The 23,512-nt window shown below is 46.8% G+C and overlaps 2 protein-coding genes across 11 annotated transcripts in view; one reads left to right on the top strand and one right to left on the bottom strand.

Moving 5' to 3' along the window:
* Nucleotides 1–6,418, top strand: part of Sulf2 (sulfatase 2) — an 84,753-nt gene extending 78,335 nt beyond the window's left edge. For all 7 annotated transcript variants that reach the window (XM_042276831.2, XM_076571143.1, XM_076571142.1 and 4 more), the window contains 7 exons: nt 568–627; nt 1,017–1,186; nt 1,637–1,779; nt 2,817–2,940; nt 4,476–4,509; nt 4,662–4,715; nt 5,541–6,418. In XM_042276831.2, coding sequence (XP_042132765.1) covers nt 568–627; nt 1,017–1,186; nt 1,637–1,779; nt 2,817–2,940; nt 4,476–4,509; nt 4,662–4,715; nt 5,541–5,571 — 616 coding nt within the window. In that variant the 3' untranslated portion in view covers nt 5,572–6,418. The remainder of the gene's footprint in view (nt 1–567; nt 628–1,016; nt 1,187–1,636; nt 1,780–2,816; nt 2,941–4,475; nt 4,510–4,661; nt 4,716–5,540) is intronic.
* A 450-nt stretch (nt 6,419–6,868) lies between these two features.
* Nucleotides 6,869–23,512, bottom strand: part of Ncoa3 (nuclear receptor coactivator 3) — a 97,666-nt gene continuing 81,022 nt past the window's right edge. For 2 of the 4 annotated variants that reach the window (XM_076571141.1, XM_042276829.2), the window contains exons 17-23: nt 23,341–23,512; nt 15,067–15,360; nt 12,652–12,741; nt 11,753–11,987; nt 10,887–11,061; nt 10,290–10,434; nt 6,869–10,021 (exon numbers count right to left, since the gene is read on the bottom strand). In XM_076571141.1, the coding sequence (XP_076427256.1) occupies nt 10,010–10,021; nt 10,290–10,434; nt 10,887–11,061; nt 11,753–11,987; nt 12,652–12,741; nt 15,067–15,360; nt 23,341–23,512 (1,123 nt within the window). In that variant the 3' untranslated portion in view covers nt 6,869–10,009. Of the gene's footprint in view, nt 10,022–10,289; nt 10,435–10,886; nt 11,062–11,752; nt 11,991–12,651; nt 12,742–15,066; nt 15,361–23,340 lie in introns of all 4 variants that reach the window. The other 2 variants (XM_042276830.2, XM_042276828.2) reach the window with 1 other exon arrangement.

The following is a 23,512-nucleotide window of genomic DNA, read 5'->3' on the forward strand; positions in this document are numbered from 1 at the left end:
CAGGATGCCAGAATTGTGCTTTATTTATTTTTGGTTTTTCAAGATAGGGTTTCTCTGTGTAGCCCTAGCTGTCCTGGAACTCACTCTGTAGATCAGGCTGGCCTCGAACTCGGCAATCTGCCTGCCTCGGACTCCAGAACGCTCGGATTAAAAGCGTGTGCCACCTCTGCCATCACCCACCCCCAGCAATTTTTTTTTTTTGAGAATTTTGCTTGATTTAAACTGGAGTAGGCACATGGTTCTGAACCTTGACTTAGACCTTGGAAAACTCAGGTTCCTGAGGTCCTCTTCTCAGCCTTCGGTATGGGACAAGAGAGGCAGCAACCTCCTGAGGTCAAGGCTGAGAGACCTCCTGAGGCCAGGCCCAGCTTCCGGTCTACCTGTGGCATCCAAGCCACGCATGGAGCTGGCATCCAGGAGAGTGTAGTCTCGCTACACAAGAGAATAGTGACAACATCAGTGACATATGGGAGCCCAGGAACCCAGTGCATACCTGCCAGGGTGTCCTGCAGGGCTCTCACTCCTGGGTTGTTTGTTTGTTTGTTTGTTTGGGGGGATGTGTTGCAGTTACCACACCCAACACAAAGGCCGCCTCAAGCACAAAGGCTCCAGTCTGCACCCTTTCAGGTAAGGGTCGGGATAAGCCACAGGGATATGGTGCGTGGCTCCCAAAGATGGCTACCTCCTGTAGCTAAAACCAACAAGGAAAAGAAAGATGACCGGCCGGGCGGGTTTCCCCCGGGAGGTGACATCTGTGCAGTTTGAGAAAGACCTCTGGAGTCCCCACTGTGGCTGGAGGCTGGCTATGGTGTTGTAGCCACACTAAGCGCTGGGAAGGAGGACACAGGCTGTGAGCAGGGACCCTAACCTTACTTTGCCCTTCCGCGCTGCAGGGGCCCTGAAGGAGGCTATAGGAGGAGGAAGGCCCTGGGGTAAACAGGGGGGCTCTGTGGCGCGACCACTAGGGTGGGCCACAGAGCTGGGTCCGAAGTGTATGTGGTCCTCTGTGCCCCCAGGAAAGGTCTGCAGGAGAAGGACAAGGTATGGCTGTTGCGGGAGCAGAAACGCAAGAAGAAACTTCGAAAGCTGCTCAAGCGGCTGCAGAACAACGACACGTGCAGCATGCCAGGCCTCACGTGCTTTACCCATGACAACCACCACTGGCAGACCGCGCCTCTCTGGACGCGTGAGCGAGCGGGCGGGGGCAGGCAGGGAGGGGTGGGACGGCTGTGCATGAGCGAGGGGGGGGGGGCAGGCACGGAGGGCATAAGCAAACGGGCGGGGGCTGGCAGGGAGGGGGTGGGACGGCTGTGCATGAGCGAGCGGGGGGGGGGGGACAGGCGGGGGGGCGGCTGTGCATGAGCGAGCGGGTGGGGGGGCAGGCAGGGAGGGGGGGGGCGGTTGTGCATGGGCTGTGCATGAGCGAGCGGGGGCAGGCAGGGCGTGGGGGGCCTGTATACGGCCACCTACCTTCCCCAGGCTTCAGGGGGCCAAACTGCTGGACCCTGGAGGTGTCTTAGAAACCCACGCCCGGTATGAGCCTGTCACTTGGCATGTGAGAGGCTGGCTCAGGGACGCCGTCTGACAGACTCACTTCCCCGCGGGCACACTCAGGACGTGCTTCCTTCTCTCCCAGTGGGGCCATTCTGTGCCTGCACCAGCGCCAACAACAACACGTACTGGTGCTTGAGGACCATCAATGAGACCCACAACTTCCTCTTCTGTGAATTCGCAACCGGCTTCATAGAATACTTTGACCTCAGTACAGACCCTTACCAGGTATGGGTCCCACCAGAGAGATGGGGAGACCGAGTGTAGGGCACACAGGCACCACCAGATTGATAGATATCCACACACACTTCTGCAGAAGGGCAGATACGTCCCACCAGGTCCCTAGGACGGGAAGAGTGAGTTCCAAGGCCACTTGGAGTCTGGGTAGTCAACATGTGTCTCCTGCCATTCCCAGTCTGTCTGATCTACGGTACAGCTTTTCCCTCTCAGGCACATACAAGGCTCAGCGGGCACTTCTGTGAACCGTTAGGGCAATGGAGCCACAGGATCAGGCCATGTTCTGCACACGCTAGGCCGCACGGACAGTGCAGACCAGCAACACCAACACCTGGCCCGCACCCGAGGCAAGCTCTGTGCACTGTTTCCTTACTGTAAACAACCTCAGCACAGATAGGATTGAAATGGCTCAGAGCCACACACGAGATAAGCGCAAGCCACAGGGCACCTGGGAACCAGAACTTTGCGCCTTAGCTGTTCCGGAAGGTGACCTCTGTAAGGTCCAACCATTCAACCACATTCAAAAAGCCCGAAGCGGCTTCGTGCATGCGATGTGACTTCAGTAGCCACACTGATAGGTTCAGCCCCTATTTTACCAACGAGAGTGACAATGTCAGTCAGTGGTCATCAGTAGCTGCACACTAGGCAAGGCCTCAATGCCCCTGAGCCACCTCTGTACCAAGTGGCCGCTTTCTCGTCAAGGGGGACAAAAGACACGAGGCTTAGAAGGTTCTTTCCCAGCTGTGCCAGATACCTCGTGGGCAGCTCCACAAGTTCAAGGTCAAGTACACGGGCATAGCTTGTCTTCTCCTGACTTTCTAGCCCCACTAAGCAGACCTGACAGGGAGGATCTGACCCATCACCTAAGCCCTCCACACTGTGGCCTGTGCACAAAGTGGAGCTTGGGTATAGACAGTACCCTCTAGCACCTCCACTCCCAGCCCCCGAGTTAAGTGCCGTGGTTTGAAGAGGTGATGGAGGCAGGGGTCCCAGGACATTCCCTGTCAACAGCTACCTTTCCCCACCAGCTGATGAATGCAGTGAACACACTGGACAGGGACGTCCTCAACCAACTGCATGTGCAGCTCATGGAGCTGAGAAGCTGTAAAGGATACAAGCAGTGCAACCCCCGGACCCGAAACATGGACCTGGGTGAGTAGGGGTCCCATTGAGGAACCTGCAGAGAAGAGCTTAGATCATGTCAGCCCCAAAAGTGAACCCAGAATCACAGGGAAGGGTCCAATCAAGACAAATGATGGGGAAGGCTATAAACACCTCTGGCTTTCACAGGCCTGGGCTTCCCAAGAGCCTTTACAATCGATACAGAACACAAACTTCTTTCACATCCCTCCCCCACTTTGTTCATTATTTCCACAGAACGTAACCCTGTGAGTTAGGGAAGCAAACGTATGAGGTGGCATCCTGCTCAGAGCAAGGGTCCATACAGGGAAGCCTCTGGCTTCAATGGAGTGAGACAGGATCACTGGGGCTCTGTGACAGATCAGGGGAGAGCACTGTGAGGAAGCAGCAGTCAACTGCTGAACGACCTCGGGCAGCTGTAGTGGGCGGAGCATAGAGCAGCCGTGTGGCTGGAGTGATGTGTGACAGGCAGGGTCAGCCAGCCAGCCATCTTATACAGGCCCTGCAGGCCACAGAGAAAAAAATTAGACTCTCATTGAGATGGTTTGGGGAGCTGATGGAAGCATTTAAGTTTGGGCAGTGAAAGTCAACATTTTTAAAAAGACAGCGATTACCAAGTAGAGAGTGAAGCTGGATCTGGTAGACGGTGGCACATAAGTCATCCGTGAAGACTGAGAGATAAGGGACTTGAGGCGCAGCACTGAAGCCCGTACAGCATGGTGGTGCTGAGGGGGAGGTAACAGAAAAGGAGGTGGCATTGGCTACTCCTGGGTTTTGGGGGGAAATCAGGATAAACCCAGCAGTTCTAAGTTCAAGGCACCAGCTGAATGTTCTAAGATGGAAACCACTAAGAAGATGTCTTGTGCTTATGAGCCACAGCCAAGTGTAGAGGGAACAGCCTCAGGACTCTTGGTCACCTGTTTGTCCTAAGATGCCTAGAGTTCCCATCGGACAAGTGGGGGAGACAGACCCATGGGGGCAGTCTGCTCTGATGGGGGAGGGCCAGAGTGGCTCAGAGGAGTAACAGGAAACACCTGACTACTTTGTGATGGTGGTGCAATGTCACTAAGTACTGTACAAGCACTGTGCCAAGTGATATGTGGGAACTCTCACAGCAGCCAATGAGGTGATGCTCTCCCCAGCTTAGAAGAGAGTCAAGCGAACCCACTGGCTGACTCCATGCTCATGCATTTAGTCACATCCCATATCCTCAGGAATTCAGAGTGCAACCATAGGGAGTCCTTCACCGACCCACGGCCAGTGATTTTGTGTGGCACTAGTACCCACCCTGTGCCTGCTCCCCACAAAGGCCATTGTGAGTGAAGGCTCATGCATACTCTGGCTAACTGGGGTCAGCAGGGGTGGGGGGAACCTATAAGGTCATCTAGCATACTAAAGAGGTCATCATCGTTCACCCACTCTATGTGAGCAAGAAACAGTGCAGACAGCTTGGCCATGGCACTATGACAAGCCGAAGGTGTTTAGCGGTCACAAAGCTTGTACCATTTTACCTCAAACTGTTCCTGTTCTATTCATCTCTCACTTAGGACTTAAAGATGGAGGAAGCTATGAGCAATACAGGTATTTGGTTTTGTTACTTCAGTTCGGGCTAAGTTCCCCCATCTTGACCTCAGACACCATCTTTGCATGGTTCCTGTGGGAGTTGGGAGGAGACAACACAATCTCTTGGTGATGGTTAACACACACATCTTCCTTTTGGCACATCCCTTTAGGCAGTTTCAGCGTCGAAAATGGCCAGAAATGAAGAGACCTTCTTCCAAATCACTGTGAGTCGAAGAACCAGTTTGCAGACGAGTAGAGCTGGTTCTCTCTTGCCAGTTTCAGGGTTTGCTGCTGTTGTCTTTTTTTTCCTCCAGTACTAGGGGTTGGAGCCAGCAATCATTCATGCTAGGCAAAAGTTCTCCCACCAAGCCTTGTCTCCTCTGGGGCTGTTCCCATGCTGAGAGGGGAACAAAGTAATAGCTGTTTTTTCTATAATACATTTCGTAACTTCAAATTAGTAGCTAACCCTAATTGATTGCCGTTCTCTAATAATCCGTGAGCTTGAGCTATGACAGTGTTGAGGAGTGGGTAAGGACTGCAGTCGACAGGCACCTTGAAGGCTGTGGCTGCAATGTATACCCTTCTCAGCAGAATGGCTGTCACAGGCCATGTGGAGACTGCAGCAGCCCGCAGTTCACCTTGAGTCTAGGGGCAGCCAGTTTGTTCCCCAAGGGGTACAATACAGCTTGCCGGATTCTGTCAAAAATGCAAATGTGTACAAATTCACCTTAAAACTGACAGTTCATCTGTCCACTCCCCTCTCTGTAGTGACCCACCCTGGCCACCATCCCTCTTCATGCATGTGAATTCTGTGGCTTTTTGGGGACAGTAATAGGCCAGCTTTCAGAACATGCATCTCAAATCCTTAGGCACAATTCTACCCAGACCCTTAAAAAGGGCCACTGAGTCGATAAATGAGCGATTATGAGACAACCGGGTGGAGCAATTCTTCCCCTCATGGCCTAATGCTCATCAGCCACACCCTTAAACCAAAGCTTTGCAGTGTAGGGCTGACTTAAAAGTCTGAATAGCACTGTTTTATTCTGCAGGGGACAGCTTTGGGAAGGCTGGGAAGGTTAAGCGGCCCTAGAGAGAAACCTCCAAAACCAGAGGCCTTGTGTGGCTGCCCAGGCCATGCAAAAACCACATGATTCCCAGTGCTGGAACTGGGAGGCCTGATAGGAGGCAGGGCCTGCTCTTGGGACACGAAATCCTTGAGGACAGCACCCAGACTTCCCCGGGCCCATTTTTTGCCCCGCTTTGCTTTGGATCGGAACCTCACCAGCTGCACAGAACGACTTCTCTCGCCTGGAGTCTCTGCCAGCCCGCTGAGGTTCAGAAGGACAACAGAACTGATTTCCATGGATTTCTTCCAGGGATGGAAGTTGCTGGGATTTTGTTTGTTTAAGTCGTATAGGGAAACAAGCTTTTAACCTTCTTATTCTTTGGAGAAAGCACGGACATGGGCAACTCCCGAGTGCTGCCGACAAGGCGGTCCGGCCATGAGTCAATAGCACAAAAGTGGCACCATTCACCTGGCCGGATGAGCCACTGCCTCTGAAGCTGCCTTCACTGTACATATGTGACCGCTCACGTGTAACCAACACAGGGACTTTTAGGGGAATTTCACTAATACAAAATCCCATTATCAAGAGTCGTGGTGTCAATAAACGCTCTGTGGCCAGTGTCAGCGAAAATCCCTTGAGCTTGTGGACATTTCTGTTCCCGCCCAGGATGCATTCCTTTGTTATCCATCCCAGAACTGATGTTTTCTAAGGTAATGAACACCCAAGTTGATGTGTGTCCTGTGTTTAATGACATTGTATTTGTAAAGGAATTTTGTAGTGTAAGTACCATCTCACAGTGTTCATACCCCCAGCCAATGACTAGCTATTGGTATGAAAAAAATCTTTGAATTTTTATAAAAGGCTATGGTGGGACTTTTTTTTTTTTTTTTAACCTTTTCTTTAAGCATTCAAGATATTTCCAGTGCCTTTGGAAAGGGTTCACCTTCAGCTCAGAGGGGGTCTGGAGAAGCAGAGGGTTGTACATTAATATTAAACCTACCGTGCTTCAAGGGGCCTCACAGGTAAGTCTCACCAGCTCTGGGGCATCTGGAAGTCTGTTTCTCAACAGCAAGGCGAATGCAGCCCTTTGTTAAACCAAGTAGGGTGGCCCGGTCTATGTGACTGCCAGAAAGCTAGGGCAGGTAGAGGCGGAAAGGTCAACCCAGCTCATGTCAGCAGAGGTCACTGTAGTTTTCAAAGGCCTTGAACAGGCCCCGGCTTCTCAGACACAGGAGTGTCATGATTCCATACTCCTTAGCCCTTTCACCCCAGACCTGGGCGGGGGGAGGAGAGGAAAAGCATGCTTAGGCTGAGGTTTAAATAGAAATCTTTATTTACAAGAGCATCCAGACAGTCAGCAAGTCATTCAAAGCTCACCCCAACTGAGCCACCCTCGTGGGTTCGATTCCTTGCAAGGTAAAGAAAGAATGACTCCATTTTAGGTGACACTTAATATAAACTTGATTAAACCCAAACGTATCCTCAGTGGTGTCGGTTCCTGAGAATTTGCTGCTCTCAGAATGACATTTCATCTTTTTCAAAACTCCACATATTCGAAGAGAAGAGAAAGGGGGGCAAGAACAAAAACTAATGCCCTGCTTTTTAGACCAAACCATCCACACTGCAATAACCCCTGGTGCTTCAAGGCAGGATCGGTTTCAGCTAGCCGAGAGGCTTGCTCCTGTGAACACCCCACTTGGAACAGAACTCACGACCTCCCTCTGAAGATCGAAAGGGACTGAACTGGCCTGTGGGCAACTGGCAGTCCTCTGGATAGTCCAGCTGCATCTGCCTCTGAATCAGGAAACTTCTAGGCTGTCAAGCCATTACCTTCTGCAGTACCCACTGCTGCACACCCCCACTCATCTCAGCATTTAATCCTGATGAACAGCTGTTAACGACAGGGCACAGTTCAGAGAGAGAGAGCGTGCATTATAATACCAACAGCAAACAGTACAGCTTCACTTATTTTTGAAGAAATGTTTCCTTAGTATCATTTGATCTTCATAAAATATATTTTTATTTATATATCTTTGGATTCAGCAAAAAAGTAGGTACTGGAAATGTCCCACATCATCAAAGCAGATGTTAAGATTAAACTGTTCGCCCAAAAGACACCTAGGTTGAAAAAGGGGCCAGGGAGGAGGGGGAGGCGAGGTAGGCAACAGGAGTACAAAGAGAATGTTCCAAAAAAGACTAAAGGGCAAGTCAGGTAAAAACAACAAATTATCCCAAAGACTGCTCAAAGAAAATCAGAATTTTGAATTTGCACCAATAAAAATAAGTAGAAAATATAAAAACATAATAAACTTCATTTTCCCCCATACAAAAGGGGTGCCAACCAGTTAGCCTGGCATTGGGGTGCTGAGGAAAGAATCACACAGTTGGGTTGTCAATGTCTTTAAAAGAGGCAGGAGCACCACTGTGGGCTACACACGGTCTAAGCATGGACGTCTCAGCCACACCCAGCCCAACTCAGCCAGAGGTGTCACCTGCAAAGCATAGCGACACAATGGAAGCTTGTGGATTTACAATCTGAGACAGTAGGTCAGTCACAGGGGGAGCCCATCATGACCTAAACACGTTGGAAAGTCAAGTCCATACTTGAGGTGGCTCTGGAAGCAAGCTTCACTTATTCACAGACAGAAGAATGGAGTGATGTCCCTTCAGGGACAAGGAGAACAAGCGGCTAAATGTGTGACTTTGAAAAGTTAACTGGCTCTCAGAAATGCCAAGGCTGGCAGGGATCTCTGAAAGCTACCGATAGTCTAGCAATCCAATTCCACTTAATTGTCTGAACCTAAGAAAACCCAAATAAAGGGCATTAATTTTGATTTTCTCCTACTCCAAACTGACGAGAACAGGTGCCAAGAGGAGGCAAGAGAAGTGGCGGGGAGGGGCTAGCGAGTGACAAGACCCTCCCTCTGAGCCAGCAGCAGTGGCAGGCCTGGTTCTGATTTAGCATCCTGATGCAGAGAGGTAGTGAGAGACCCCATGAGCAGAACAACAGGAGAGCTGAGCAGACAGCAGACCACACAGCAAAGCCCCAGTGCCTTCCAGCTAAACCTGGGGCTCAGGTCCTAGCAACCAAAATCACTCCTAAAAGGATGAATGGGCTACATACTATTATCATTTAATTTATGGACTGCTTAAAAATGCAAAAAAAGATTCTTTTTGAAATCAATTTGATTTTTTTTTTCCTTTTTTAAATTCTTGGGTGGTTTTTTAAAAGCTCATTTCCCCGTATCTATTCCTTCACCCAAATTAACAAAGTGCGTAGTTCTCTGGTAAATAAATTTTTAAAATTTTAAAATGACTACCTCTAAACAAATGATTACTTTAAAAAGGTTAGGGTTGGGAGACTGAAGAGGGAGGGAGGGAGGCCTCTAAGGTGAGGTGGGAAAGCTGCAGGCTGCTCTTCCTCCCCAGGCTCTGGCATTCCGGATGTCTCCTGCTTGTAGCCTCACTGCATGGAGTTTACAGAAATTGACAATGTTAAATATTTAGCTTCACAAACTCTGTAAAAATGAGCTGCTGTGACCTACAAAAAAAAGGTATGTACATATTTTTACATAATACAATATCTTAAAAGATCGTATTTACAAAAAGGAAATCTATTCACAGAAACACTGCGAGCTTCTGATTCAGAGTGCAGTACCTGGCCTTGGATTTCACAAGTTTATTTCAAAGCATTATTGCTCTACCATATAGGCAAAGGGTGACGCCAGTACTTGAAAGAAAACAAACAAACAAACAAACAAACAACAATCATGTTCTTGTCCTAACAGATTAGTGCAGACAAAAACCAGGAACGTGGCTCACCATTCCTCACGCCCTCGGGAATATTGCATTTCTCCGCGATTTCCTAAGTAAAGTGCACTTGGCTGCACACCAGCATGGGAAAAGTCAGTAATGTCATCTCATTTTCCCTTCTGCAAAGCCATTTAACATCAATGACAAATCCTTGAGAATCACAGGGTATTGGGACCTCATCAGGAGAAAACCTAAGACAACAGACTCTGGGGGCTACACCTGTAAAGGACAAGAGCGCAGAAACACTGGTTCCACCGGACAGAAGAGCGACACAGAACTACTTGGTGACAAACACTTGAAGACAGACTGTGCTCCTCGACCAGTGCTACAAGACAGAAACCCTAGCCACCTAGATTTACGTGAAGACTTTGGCTGGCGAGGCAGAAGGAGTGACCCAGGAGAGTGGTGACTATGCAGTTCCTATCTCCAGAATCACATCCCCATGAGGCAGAACACCATGCCACACAGAGGCAGGGCATCAGGTAGACAGTGCGCTTCAGCTTGAGACCCAGTCCCACTCAAATGACAGCATTGGAGCACCCTGGTGGTCAAGCTGGTCCTTGGTTAACCTCCCGATGGTCCTGTGCAGTGAGTGTCATTTGTACAGTGATTTCCGTATCGGTCCCACTAGGGAGATGTCAGCAGTATTTCTGTTAACAAAACAAAACAGTCAGCATGGCAGAAAACCATCCCACATCTGCACACCCTGCCAGGCACGGCTGACTGGTTCTGACTCTTTAGAATCTACTTCCACACAAACACCTAATAGCCCAGGACCTTCAAACCAAATGCTCTTCAGAACTATTTTGTGTAAGTTATATATCTGAGTTAAAGTCTACAGACCACCTTGACAGGGTTCTGGGTCTAACCAGAAGGAAAACCCTTTTTTTTTAGAGAGTTAAGAATAGATACCCATACCTGATCAGGACCCATGGGCATGCCGGACATGGGCATGGGGGCCATGTTCATCTGTCCCAAGTGCCCAGCAGCACTGTTGTTCATGTGGACCATGCTGTATGCTGCAGGGTTCCCCTGGGGAGCAAACTGCTGCTGGGGAAAGGAGCTGCAAAGAAAGGGTAATGTTGCTTCCACATCAATTCAGACTACAGGGCGCACCAACTGTCACAGCTGTGCCTAAGCAGAAGACACCAGAGAAAGAACGGAAGGCTTATTTTGTTGCTGTTGTTGTTGCTTGAGACAGGATCTCACTATGTACCTCTGGCTATCCTGGAGCTCCCTGTGTAGACCAGGCTGACCTCAAACTCACAGAGATCCTCCTGCCTCTGCTCCCTGATTAAAGGCTAGCCACCACCCCTGGCCTGAGGAAAAGAGCCTGCCTGCCTGCCTTCTGTTTTTCACATCAGACTCAGCATGCTAACAGATGGGGACATGGTACAAAGCAACCCTGCCCGAGTAAGCCAAACACCTTGGCTCATGGTCTCTCCCTCCTAAGTGTGACTGAGAAACAGTCCATGCCTCCAGCACTAGGACATAAAGATAAGTCAGACGCCTTACCTGCTTCTGGCCAGGTTCCCTGATGGCCACCCCTTCATTTCTGAGGACTGATACATGGGTGCAGTCTGAGGATGCTGCACTATGGCATTCTGGGAAGGCCCCATTCTTGATGACATCATTGCATTGGGAGGACTGGATACTCGCCCAAAGGCTGGATCTGGTGGTTGTCCCATCCCTTGAAGAAATAAACAAGAACCAATGTTCCAATGCTGCGCCCTTGGATCTCAGCATCCTAGAACCACGGGGGTGGTAGAGAATGGTGAAGAAAGGACGTAGAGGGCCACAGGTAGCTGCTCTGAGTGCTTCTCACTAAGGTGACAAAGTCGTGAGTTTAGTAAGAAAGATGCCATCTAAACCCACTGGGAAGGCAGCTGCCTCATGCCCTTCTGTGAGAGACTCCTCCTTCCCAGGGGGCAGGGCAGCGTGCTGGAACTGGCACTCTCCCAACAAGACACCTTCATGCCAGTTTATCCCAGAACCTCCCAAAGGCAGGACTGAAGCACAGAGTACTTAGCATAATCACCGTGGGCACTTAGGTCACTGAGAAAAGAGACTCAAGCCCACACCTGGGATCTATCCCCTTGGCTAGAGTGCCCAGAGGTGACACAGCATCTTCACCACTGGGACATGAAAAATGGGCAAAGGAAGGCTTATGTAATTTTTTTTCCCAAACGAGGCGGGGTACTGGGGTTGACAAAAACCCACCTGAGAGACATTCTCACTCTCTCCCCATTACTACACACGCTGCTCAGCTTTCTTCACCAACAAGATGGAGTGAATGATATTTCAAATACAGCAGACCTAGTGAAGCTTGTGACCTCAGTAACAAAGATTACTTTGGGAAAGGCACAATATGCCAGGTTTACCATAGTTTGTTGGATATGGAAACTGCTGCGGGGGGGCTTGTGGCATTGCTGGTCCTGACAAAAGCCCATCCATGCTAGGAGAAGCGGTAACATTGGGGGGTGGGCTGAAGGCCTGAGGCTGCGGCTGTGACATCATCATCGCCATTCTTTGCTGCTGTTGCTGCTGCTGCTGCTGCAGGTGATGGTTTATCAGCTCTCGCTTTTGCTGGGCAGTCATCTGAGCATTAAAGAAAGCCTGCTGATAGCCAATACAAAAGACCCAGTCAGTGTCACAGTGCCGCACACCACAGGAGCTATCATAGAGAAGACACACTCAGTGTCTTGTCTGTAATCGAAGGAAAAAGAAAATTATCAACAGTGTTGCTTTATGCCTATGATTTCTAAGTGCTTCCCAGTAAGCACGTGTCCTCACTATCTAGGATCAGAAGCATTTACACATTCCTAAAAAGCTCAGTGCTTATCTTACATAACAACTCATCACAGAGGGACTCAATCTGGGAGATCTTACTGGTAGTTTTAATGAAGGAATCCCTCCTCCCCAACCCCTCACTACTAACAAAGGAGAGTAAGATTGAAAGACTAAGTACGGGGGCTGGAGAGATGGCTTAGAAGAGCATTGGCTGCTCTTCCAAGGACCTAGGTTCAATTCCCAGCACCTACATGGCAGCTCACAACCACCTGTAACTCTAGTCCCAGAAGATCTCACTTCCTCTTCTGACCTCCAGGGTCATGCACAGACAGCCATGGAAGTAACACACTCATAAACATAAAACAACTTTTTCTAAAGAAAGAAAGTGTGATGGGACCAATTCTTACAAGAACTTTAGAATTATTCTCATTTAAGAAAGCCAAGCCCTGTGCTGGAATGTGGAGAGGTCCATCCTCTGCTACGAACTTACCTGGGGCTGCATCATGGGCCTCATCACAGCAGCACCACCAGTAGGGTTTTCCATTTTCATTTCAAGTGCCTGCCGGCTCTGATTTAAAAACTGAACAGAGAGAAGTTAGTAGGGTCAAGTGAAATGTGTTGATGAGCCCCAATCAGCTTTACAAACTTTTAGCACCACCCAGTGAGATGATCTCTCCAAACCTATTGAGCTGGGAAGCCAGCCACATCTAAATAAACTGAATTGGTTTTGTTCTCACTCCGCAGAAGAGATGACTCAGCAGCTGAGAGCATGCACTGTTCATCCAGAGGACCTGGCTCCTTTCACAGCACCTACATGGTGGCTCAGTCACTGCTACCTCCAGCACCAGGGGATCTCACAACTCTGGACTCTGCAGGCACATGTACATTCTCTCTCTCTCTCTCTCTCTCTCTCTCTCTCTCTCTCTCTCTCTCTCACACACACACACACACACACCTATTAAAAAATAAAGTAAATCTTTAAAAAAAAAAAAAAAAAAGAAGAGAAATGCTTCCAAGTCCTTGGCTGTGTGTAAAGCTTGTTTGTAAAGCGTGGCACTGGGTAAAAGCCAGAGGGCAACTGTGCAGCTTGAACAGCATTGTAACAGGAGCTCAACAGACTCACAGTGTCAGGTTTCTCCAGAGCTTGTTCAGAAATCAAAGTAACAACTTAACTTGATCAGATAACAGTGAGCATTTAGTAGAAAGAAATAATAAAACGCAAACAGTACCATGAGCATAGGCACACAGCTTCCCCAGTTCTAAACCCACTTCAGGAACAACCATACCCTGGCTCCAGCCCACTGGACTCAGCTCAGCCACTTGGTACTCAAGTGATCTAGCACCACCAAATGTAACAAACACATCTGTCGGTACTTACAATCTGTGCAGCCAATTATGTTTTGAAGCAATTATGTTTTAAAACAACTGGGAATTAAGGAAACATCAGGAAGAAATGGAAGTTCTATTTGGAATATTAATTCTTTTTTAAAGTGTGTCTGTCTGTATGTGGGTTTATGTGCATGAGTGAGATTTTTCAGAGGTTGGAGGAGGATGTGGATCCCTAACTGGAGTTAGACTGTAAGGTCCCCAATGTGAGTGTGCCAGGAACCAAACACAGGTACTCTGCAAAAGCAACACATGTTCTTAACTGCTGAGCACGTCCCAGCCCCAAAGTACTAAAAGCTTTAAAAATATCAACACAGTTTCCATGAAAATGCTGAACTCAACAGTGGTGGTCACACATGCCTACAATCCCAGCATGAGAGGTTGAGGCAGGAGGATTACAAGTTCAAAGCCTGTCTGGGCTCCAAGAGTTGTGTTCAAAGCCTGCTTTGGATTAGCAAGATCCTGTCTTTAAACTGAAAAGCTAAAATATCAAGGTTTAAGTATTTGGTCATCATATTAAGAAAACACCTTCTGCCAGGCCAGTGGTGGCACACTCCTTTAATCCCAGCACTCGGGAGGCAGAGGCAGGCAATCTCTGTGAGTTCGAGGCCAGCCTGGGCTACAGAGTGAGTTCTAGGAGAGGCACAAAGCTACAAAGAGAAACCCTATCTCAAAAAACCAAAAAAAGAAAATACCTTCCAAGGACTGTCAAGACATGCTGCCTTCAGGGGAAATCATTTCTGATGTTCTAACCTGTTCTGTTTGAGACATGGCTCACTGGGTTGTGGGGCGTTTACCCACCACCCCCACAGCTTCCCAGAGTTTTCTTGAGTGCAATCAGCAGGAAATATTAGATAGAAGGATTTATAGCAGAGAATCTTGCAGAGATAAACAGATACAAAATAAAGGATAGCCTCAAGAGGGCCTGGAACCTATTCCAACGGGCCCCGACTGTCTCTGGCCCAGGGTGGAGCAAAAGACCTCCTCCCCCAGCACAGCCCAGTGCAGACCATCTCAGACACCTGCACTCAGGCCCGTGGTCCTGATCATCCTCTATTCGGACCTGCTGGGTAAAGCCACGAGGAACCCGAGAACGGGCTCCCACACTGGGTAGCCCAGGCTGGCCTGATACCCACTCACTGTGTAAACCAGGCTGGCCTAGGGAACTTACAGAGATGCCCCTGCTTCTTTCTGCCTCCCAAGTGCAAGATTAAAGGTGTGCATTAAGCAGGGTGTGACTCTAAGGACTGAACTAGGTTGTCTGGATTGCATGGGAAGCACTTTTACCACTGAGCCATTTTGCCACTGCTAATGTTATATATACCATAGGATATACTTACAGAAAGATACCCAATTTTAACTCCTCAACAAGGAACCACCTGACAAGTGAAACCTCAAACGGAAGTGAAAGCAAAAGGAATTCCTTTAGTCAGCAAGGAGTGGAGAACCAGTGGCAAGAGCTCTGAAGAACGCAGCCTGAACGCCTCTACAAGCCTGGGCAAGCACACCACTGGCTTACCTGCTGACCCTGCAGCCTCTGCTGAAGCTGCATTCTCAGCTGCTTTGGGGTGTTTGTCCGTGGTCTCACAATGCTGGCTCTGGGATGCATCCCTTGGAGAGGAAAGCTGCCTTGCTGGCTAATCTGATTCATCATGGAGTTAAAAGATGGCGACTGTCCCTGAAGGTTAAAGCCTCCTTGCATTGGAGGACCCTGGGCTGGGAACGTCTGTCCATATAGTGCTGCCTTCTGGTCCATCATCACTGCTGCTTCTTGGCCTTGAAAAATGTCTTGTTTGGCCTCCAAAGCTTGCCCCTGAAACATCAAACACAAATGAATGGTGAGGTAAATCTGAGAAAGCAACCAAAAGCAAATATCCCAAACAAGGTAAAAATAAAGAAATAAAAGTAAAGTCAATACATGTGAACAGTAGTAATGGCTCAGAATCGAGAAGCAAATCAAGGTTCATACCCCTCGCTGTTGGCAGCTGAGTCCTAGCACAGAACAGGCTTGCACACTCCACCTTTTCAGTAGCTACAATGGAGTCAATATCTGAAGAAGCACCATTTGCCCAAGACCAGTAACAACCAAACACCTCTCAAACCAGGCAGACAATAAGCCAACATCACAGTGGGCAGCACATTCTCATGCTAACTCATTTCATCACCACTTGTTGGGTCCAGAGCTTTTGTAGTCCAGGGTTCAGGACTACAAAACTTGCTTGCCTTTTTTTTGAGACAGGGTTTCTGTGTTGCCCTGGCTGTCCTGGAACTCACTCTGTTGGATAGTCTGGCCTCAAACTCTTGAGATCTGCCGGCTTCTGCCTCCTAAGAGCTGGTATATGTCACCATGCAGGCTTAGGACCACACAACTTTTTCTGGGCTACTTTGGAACAAGTCTTTGAGGCAAAGAGCCTATCATAAGTGGTTAGCATCCAACCTTCCCCAAATCTTTTCAGTTATCCTAAGAAATCCCATCCACATACTAAAGATTGAGTATGTTCACATCCAAAAACATGAATTAAAGACCTTCACACCTTTGCTCTTATTCTTAGTACCAAGCTTCCTTCCTAGTACAAGGACCTTCTGGGAGAGCAGAGATGGCTTTCCCTGTGTGTAGAAAAGAACAGGTATAGACATACACTGTCAGCTGAGAGAGAGCAGCAGACAATGCAACAGAGTGAGAAGATCTGCCACACATGATCAGAGAGAAGCAAGACCTGTGCATGTTACACTAGGGAATCATTCTGACCAGAGTCTGTTCAGCTGTCCTTCTCACACTGTTCTTTCTTACTGGCAATGATGAGTAAGTCAATGATGTCCTAACTCTGCTAGAACAAACTAGCTAATGAATTCTGTAATGTCCTTTTCCTCTTGCCTTTCTTGTGGGGTAAAGGAGAGGGTTGAGGGACTCCCTCCTGCCTTCTCAACAATAGTCTATAGGGAATCTGTGTGGTGCACATGTTTAGAAATGACTTCAATATACGTTTACTCTTTGGCTTGGCTCAAAGCACCAGTAAGTCTTGTGTACTCCTCTGTGGGTCATAACTCAACTCTGCAGCTTGAGGTAACATGACTGGAAGAGATGGAATAAAATGCAGGAAATATGGTTGAAATGTAATAACAAGTGCAGGTGATTAGATTTCCTGGTTTTCAAACATTTTCAATAAAAGGAAATCAGTGTATTATCTTAATTTTTTGTAGCAACAATTCTGTGGATGGGGTTTCTTAGGATAACTGAAAAGATTTGGGGAACTGATTAAATAATTAGGGGCTATCCAGGTGGTTCAACAAGTAAAGGTGCCTGCTGCCAAACCTGTTCAAACCCTGGCTCCCACACAATGGAAGAACAGACTCCGGGTTGTCCTCTGGACTCCACATGCATGGCATGGCAGAAGTACATGAACACACGCACAAAAATGTTTTTAAACTTTTTAGGGCTAGTGGAATGGCTGAGTGGTAAAGGTCTCTGTCACAAATTCTCACAACCCAAGTTTGATTTCCAAAACCTACATGATGGAAGGATAGGCCTGACTCCCACAAACTTCTCTGACTTCCACGTGTGCAATTTGGTGTGCATATGCATGGACAGACACACAGACACAGACACACACACAATAAAATGTAATAAACTTTACAAATCTGTTCTTCTAATTTGAATAAACTTTTACATAATTCGTGAAGCAAGAGATAATCTGGGTAACAATAGGTAAACTAGAGGGAAAAGCACTTCTCATCTCCAAAAGCACTCCCAATTAAAAGCTAAAGGTCACCAGGTGGTGGTAGCGCACACCTTTAATCCCAGTACTCAGCAGGCAGAGACAGGCAGGTGGATTGCTGAGTTCAAGGATAGCCTGGTTTACAAAGTGAGTTCCAGGAACGCCAGGGCTCCACAGAGAACCTGTCTTGCAGGGTTGGGGGTGAGGCTAAAGGTGTCAGCCATCACTAATCCTCAGTCAGTCAGTGTTAGACCAAGCATCAACTCTCTACATGCAATGATGAGAACAAACTAAATGCATGTTCTGAAGGAGGAAATTGTCGGGTGCACTACGTGTGCACTACGCGTGCACCTTTGCCTTCTCCTGGCTCGTCCTGGGCCTCTGCTGTGCCTCCCATGCCTACTCCAGCCTCTCCGTGCTTGGATGAGACTCAAGAGGACACTGGGGTTAGTCTCGGGGTTTCCTCTCCTCTTGCCGTATTTCCTGACCGGTACTCTCAGACACGTGGGATAACTAGCTATTGAATTGTGCTTTCTACTCCATCTCTGAACTCATTTGACTTATGCAAATAAATCATTACCACCTTTCTTTATCTGGGTGTCCCCAGCAAACTTAGTATGCAGAAACAGAAATCAAGCTTTTGGTAACTCATGCACTTCCCCACAAGAAGTCACTTTTCTCAAGTCTCCCCTGTATCACGTGCACGGCTCCCCAGAACCCCTTCCTTTCAAGTGTGTATAATGGTACATACATTCACCCACTCTTCCCAGGGCTCCTCCTTGCTGTTTAAATCCTTCCATTCTCTGCATTTCATTCCCATGACCCTTCCCAAGACTCCTAAGGATTCCTGCAGCAACAGGCATCCATGCTTCTACTGTCCTGTCTGTCACTCCAACCCCGCTCACTCCAGACACAGATTATCTTTCTGTTTGTTTTTTTCAAGACAGGGTTTTACTGTATAACATCCCTGGCTTTTCCTGAAATTCCTTTTGTAGATCAGTCTGGCCTCAAACTCAGAGATCCACCTGCCTCTGCTTCTCAAGTATTGGGACAAAAGGTGTGAACCACCACCCAGTTTACATCAGACATATTTAATAAGGCAGCTATTTGTTACCACATTGACTATTCATTAACCTTCTCTCTTGTCCATTCTACTAAATGAATGTAAAGAATTTAGAAGGTTCTGAGAACCTACCGAACCCACTGATAAATACAGAATAAGCAGGAATTAGCTGGCTAGTGGCCACTCTATTAAGGATTATCTGTAAATGGAGGTTTTTCTGTCTTGCCCTGTCCCGCAGCCACTCCCAAATTATCACAAGAGGCTTATATTAATTATAAATGTTTGGCCGTTAGCTTAGGCTTGTTACTAACTCTTACACTTAAATTAACCCATAATTCTTATCTATGTTTAGCCAAGTGGCTCATGGCTTATTATCCCATTTTCTACATGTCCTGCTTGCTCAGTGGCTGGCATCTCCCTGACTCTACCCTCCTTCTTCCCATCATTCTCAGTCTAGCTTTCCCACTTAACTCCCTGCCCAGCTACCAGCCTGGCAGCTTCTTATTCACAGGTAATGCATATTCACAGGATAGAAAGGATTGTTCCATAGCAGCCACCTTTACTTCTAGACCGTTTCTCCATTCCTGAAGGTATTTATTTCTACATTTCATGTTTGGACCCTATCTCTCCCAGATCACAGACATCATACTGTAAATACCTATTATCTTGACTATTTACATAACACTTTCACTTTAACTTTTATTATTGTTGTGTGTGCAAGATGTGTGTATGTACCATGGTGCACATGTAGAGGTCAGAGGACAGCTTTGGGAACTTGGTTCTCTCCTTCCATTTTACATGAGTTCCAGGAATCTAACTCTCAGGTTGCCAGCTTAAACCAGTATTCTATTGACTATCTCATCTTCTTGTCACTTACCATCTATGGCTACTTTTATAGATGGATTAGACATCATTTAAATGCTTCCTGATTAACAACTTAGATCCTAGAATTTCCTATAAATTACTGTGGGCATTAAACAATTTGAAGAATTTGATGTTGGTATTTTGTTTGCTTGTTTTTTGGGGTGTTTGTCTTTGTTTGTTTGTTTGTTTGTTTGTTTGTTTGTTTTAAGACAGGATTTCTCTGTGGAGTCCTGGATGTCCTAGAACTTACTTTGTAGACCAGGCTACCCTGGAACTCCCTTGACCTCCTCAAGTATTAGGTAGGATTAAAGGTGTGCACACCACCATGCCCAGCAACATTGTTAAACTGAAAATAAGGCCAGCTGTCCTTGTTGGTGGCACACACTTCTAATTCTAGCACCTGGGAGGCAGAGCCAGGTAGATCTCTGTGAGTTCGAGGCCAGCCTGGTCTACAGAGCAAAATCCAGGACAGGCACCAAAACTACACAGAGAAACCCTGTCTCGGAAATCAAACAAAAAATTAAAAAAAAAAAAAAAAAAAAACCCTGAAAACAAAACTAAAACTAGGCCACCACAAAAAAAGGAGTGACAAACTGCTAACAATATTTGCTGCCCAGCACTTAGGAGTGTCACACTGCAAATGGGCATGGTCTGCGCCTCCATGAAATCAAACAGCTCAGCCTGAACCAGGCCATTTAAACCCCATTAGAAAACTACAAAAACAGGGGCTGGAGAGATGGCTCAGAGGTTAAGAGCACTGGCAGCTCTTCCAAAGGTCCTGAGTTCAGTTCTCAGCAACCACATGGTGGCTCACAACCATCTGTAATGAGATCTGGTGCCCTCTTCTGGCATGCAGGTGTACATGCAGACAGAACACTACATAATAAATAAGAAAGACAGACAAAAACAGCTGGGGAATGGTGGCACATACCCTTAATCCCAGTACTTGGGAGGCAGAGGCAGGTGATTTATGTGAGTTTGAGGCCAGCCTAGTCTACAGATTGAGTTCCAGGACAGCCAGGGCTACACAGAAAAACTGTCTTGAAAAATAAAACAAAACAAACAAACAAAAAATGGGCGTTAACAGTTTAGATGCAAGATTGTAAAACATCGGTAGGGAACTTCTGCCCTCTGGGGGATCTCCCATTGTGCCTGTATTTAAGACCTCCTCCCTCCTTCAATAAACAGCATTCGGCAAAAAATTTAAGAAAAAAACAAAAAAACAAAAACAAAACTTGGCCCCACCTGAGCTCAGGACTCTCTGCTCTCACTACTGCATCAGACAGAGAGCTTGAAGAGAATAAAGGTTCTTTGCTTTTCCATGAGGGAGGGGGGAGAGAAAGAAAGAAAACTACAAAAACAGATAAATGGTGAACTAATATGACAAGATATTTGAGCTTGCAAAGAAATATAGTGAGAAGCAGTATTTTTTTGTCTATCATATTAGTATCTTTCACCTATTATATTAGTAAATACTCTTTTAAAATAATCACACCTTGTCATTTGTGGTCATCTGCCTAAGCCACACAACAGTGGAGCCGAGAGAAAATAACAGCAACCACTCATCTGGAAAAGCACTACCACCATCTTCCTTTCTGAGTCTAGGATGTGAAGAATCATCCTGACTCCATTTTGAGATTAGATGTCTTATTACAAGGTCAAAATAAGTTCACTCCTGTTTTCTGTAAAATTTGGGTTTGACCATGTCTTGATCTATTTCCTGGAATGTCATGTTCCACACTCTATACCCTAACCTCCACCCTGATGTTTTGCCAAATTAATTTTGAAATGTTCTGCTAAGTTCTTATATAACCGAAAATCCTTGAAAACCCCCTAGCCCTGCAGTTTGGGGACTAATACAATAAACCCCATCTATGTTTCCCCTATGCTCAATGCAGTTTTCTGAAACCTCACTTTAGGGAGCTGACTCTATCTGACAGAAAATAAAGCTTGCTTAATCTGACCACAGAATTTGGGTGCTAGTCTTTACTCTTGTTTTGTGGGAATAACTCCTGGAATCATGGGATTTTCTTGACTTAGTTTCCAGAGCAGCTTGTACACCACGCTACCACCTGGGTTACTCAAAGTTTCTTATGGACACACACTCTCTAAACTCTTCACTTTTTTCTTATGACGGAAAGGAATTTCATAAGGATTGAAAGGTGCTCAATTTGAATCAGCTGAGTGCTCGATAACATCCACTGTGACATGAGATCACATCTACAGATGACACGAAGGCTGAAGAGTGGCCTGACATGCACAGTGAAGACCACAGCGAGACCTCTGATAACTGACAATGATGGTGAGGTTTGTGGACACCCTTGTAAGCACACACACACACACTCTTATGGATGTTTATACGAGTACTTTTTTAAATATAAATATGTCCACAGTTATTAACAATGCCCCCCATGCATCTCATAGAAGATCTTAAGTTGTTTTTTGTTTTTATTTTTTTAATTCTTTCCATTTGTCAGAATTTATTTTTTGTTGTTTGGGTTTTTGAGATAGACAGGGTCTGACTGTGGAGCTCCGGATGGCCTGGGAACTTGCTACATATACCAGGCTGGTCTTGAACTCAGGTCTGCCAGCTTCTGTCTCCCAGAGTGCTGGGTCGGTCTGAAGACGAGCACCACCTCATTTAGTTCATTTATCAGAATTTTAGATAGATAGAGACCTCTATAACCACAAAGTGAGAAGGAATGTGACACAGGCCAAGTTCTGCATGCTCTACAGCACAGGGTCAGGGGTCACCCTATCCAGCGCGAGCGCGCATACTCACATACAGACAGACAGACGCAGATGCAGGCGCACGCGCACACAAACAACCAAGTTCAGCTGTTCTTCAGTGTCAGGTGTCATAAGCATCTCTAAAATTGGACATCAGAGCTGCTCAGTGTTTCGTTAAACCCCTTTGAAAATTCTATGAAAGGGTTTGGAGAAATGACGCCCCAGTTAAGAGCACTGGTGGCTCTTCTAAAGGAACTAAGTTCAATTCCCAGGATCCACATCAAGCAGCTTACAACTGCCTATAAATCTAGCTTTAGAGGAGATCCAATGCCCTCTTTTGGCTTCCATGGGTACCTGCATGCACGTAGCAGACACAAATACACATTCCCATACAATGTATATCTATCTCCCTACCAGCAACTAAGAATTCCCGCTCTTCATTTACTATTTAACAAAGACCTGGACATTGCCCCACATAATTTAAACATAAGCAACTACTACAAAAATATTTCAAAATATTTGTGATTTTGGGCATGGTGGCCTATGCCTTTAATCCCAGCCCTGGGGAGACAGAGGCAAGTGAATCTGAGTTCAAGGCTAGCCTGGTCTACAGAGTACTAGGACAGCCAGAGGGCTGCACAGAGAAATCCTGTCTTGAAAATCAAAAAATAAAATTGTGAAAGTGTATTTCCATGAGACTGGTATATAACCAGAAGAGCTGCTGGTTTAAACCAGCCCAAGCAAAGACACAGCCTGCCTCCCCGGCACACCTCCCCTGTTCTACGTACTAAAGAGAAGAGTTATAAAAGTAAATTGTATTTGGTGGGACTAGAGAGAGGGCTCGGGCATTGCTGCTCTTGAAGAGGACCCAGGTTCAGTTTCCCAATCCCATATTTCAGCTCATAACCATCTTTAAATCCAGCTAAGTGTTCCAATACCCCCTTTTTTTTTTATTTGTTTGTTTGTTTGTTTGGTTTACAGAGATCCACCTGCCTCTACCTCCCAAGTGCTGGAAGCAGTTAAGAGAGTTGGCTCTTCTTCTAGAAGATCAGGGTTTATTCCCAGCACCCTGACATGTTGGCTCACAACTGTCTGTAACAGTTCCAAGGAATACAAAACCCTTTTCTGGCCTCTGTGTGTACCAGGCATGCACATGGTGCACAGATATACATGCAGGCAAAACCCTCATAAAATACTATTTAGTTTTAAATACTAAGAAATGTAAACAGCATCTTAAAAACAGTTGTGATTTCATTAGATCTTTTCTTTGGCTGTAGTAAAGATACAAACATGCACACTTTCTCATGAGTGATACAAAGGAACAAAAGTCCTGTTTTAAGCTGTGTCTGTCTTCATGACTATGCAAATACAAACACACTTATTGGAACACTCTTCCATTTCCACATTAACTGCAGCTCACCTGATTCACAAGCTCAGGAATGCCCAAGGCCCTGTCGATTTCCTCCAGGCCTGTGGCATCTGTGTTGCTCAGGAGTGTGTGCAGCTGATCCAGCAAAGCTCTTTCATCACTCTGGCCTTCTGGGTTAGAAGGCGGACCAAGCAGATCATCCAGAGAATTTCTAAGAAGAGGC

The sequence above is a fragment of the Peromyscus maniculatus genome, chromosome 4 (assembly GCF_049852395.1).
Source record: "Peromyscus maniculatus bairdii isolate BWxNUB_F1_BW_parent chromosome 4, HU_Pman_BW_mat_3.1, whole genome shotgun sequence".
Taxonomy (NCBI): Eukaryota; Metazoa; Chordata; class Mammalia; order Rodentia; family Cricetidae; genus Peromyscus; species Peromyscus maniculatus.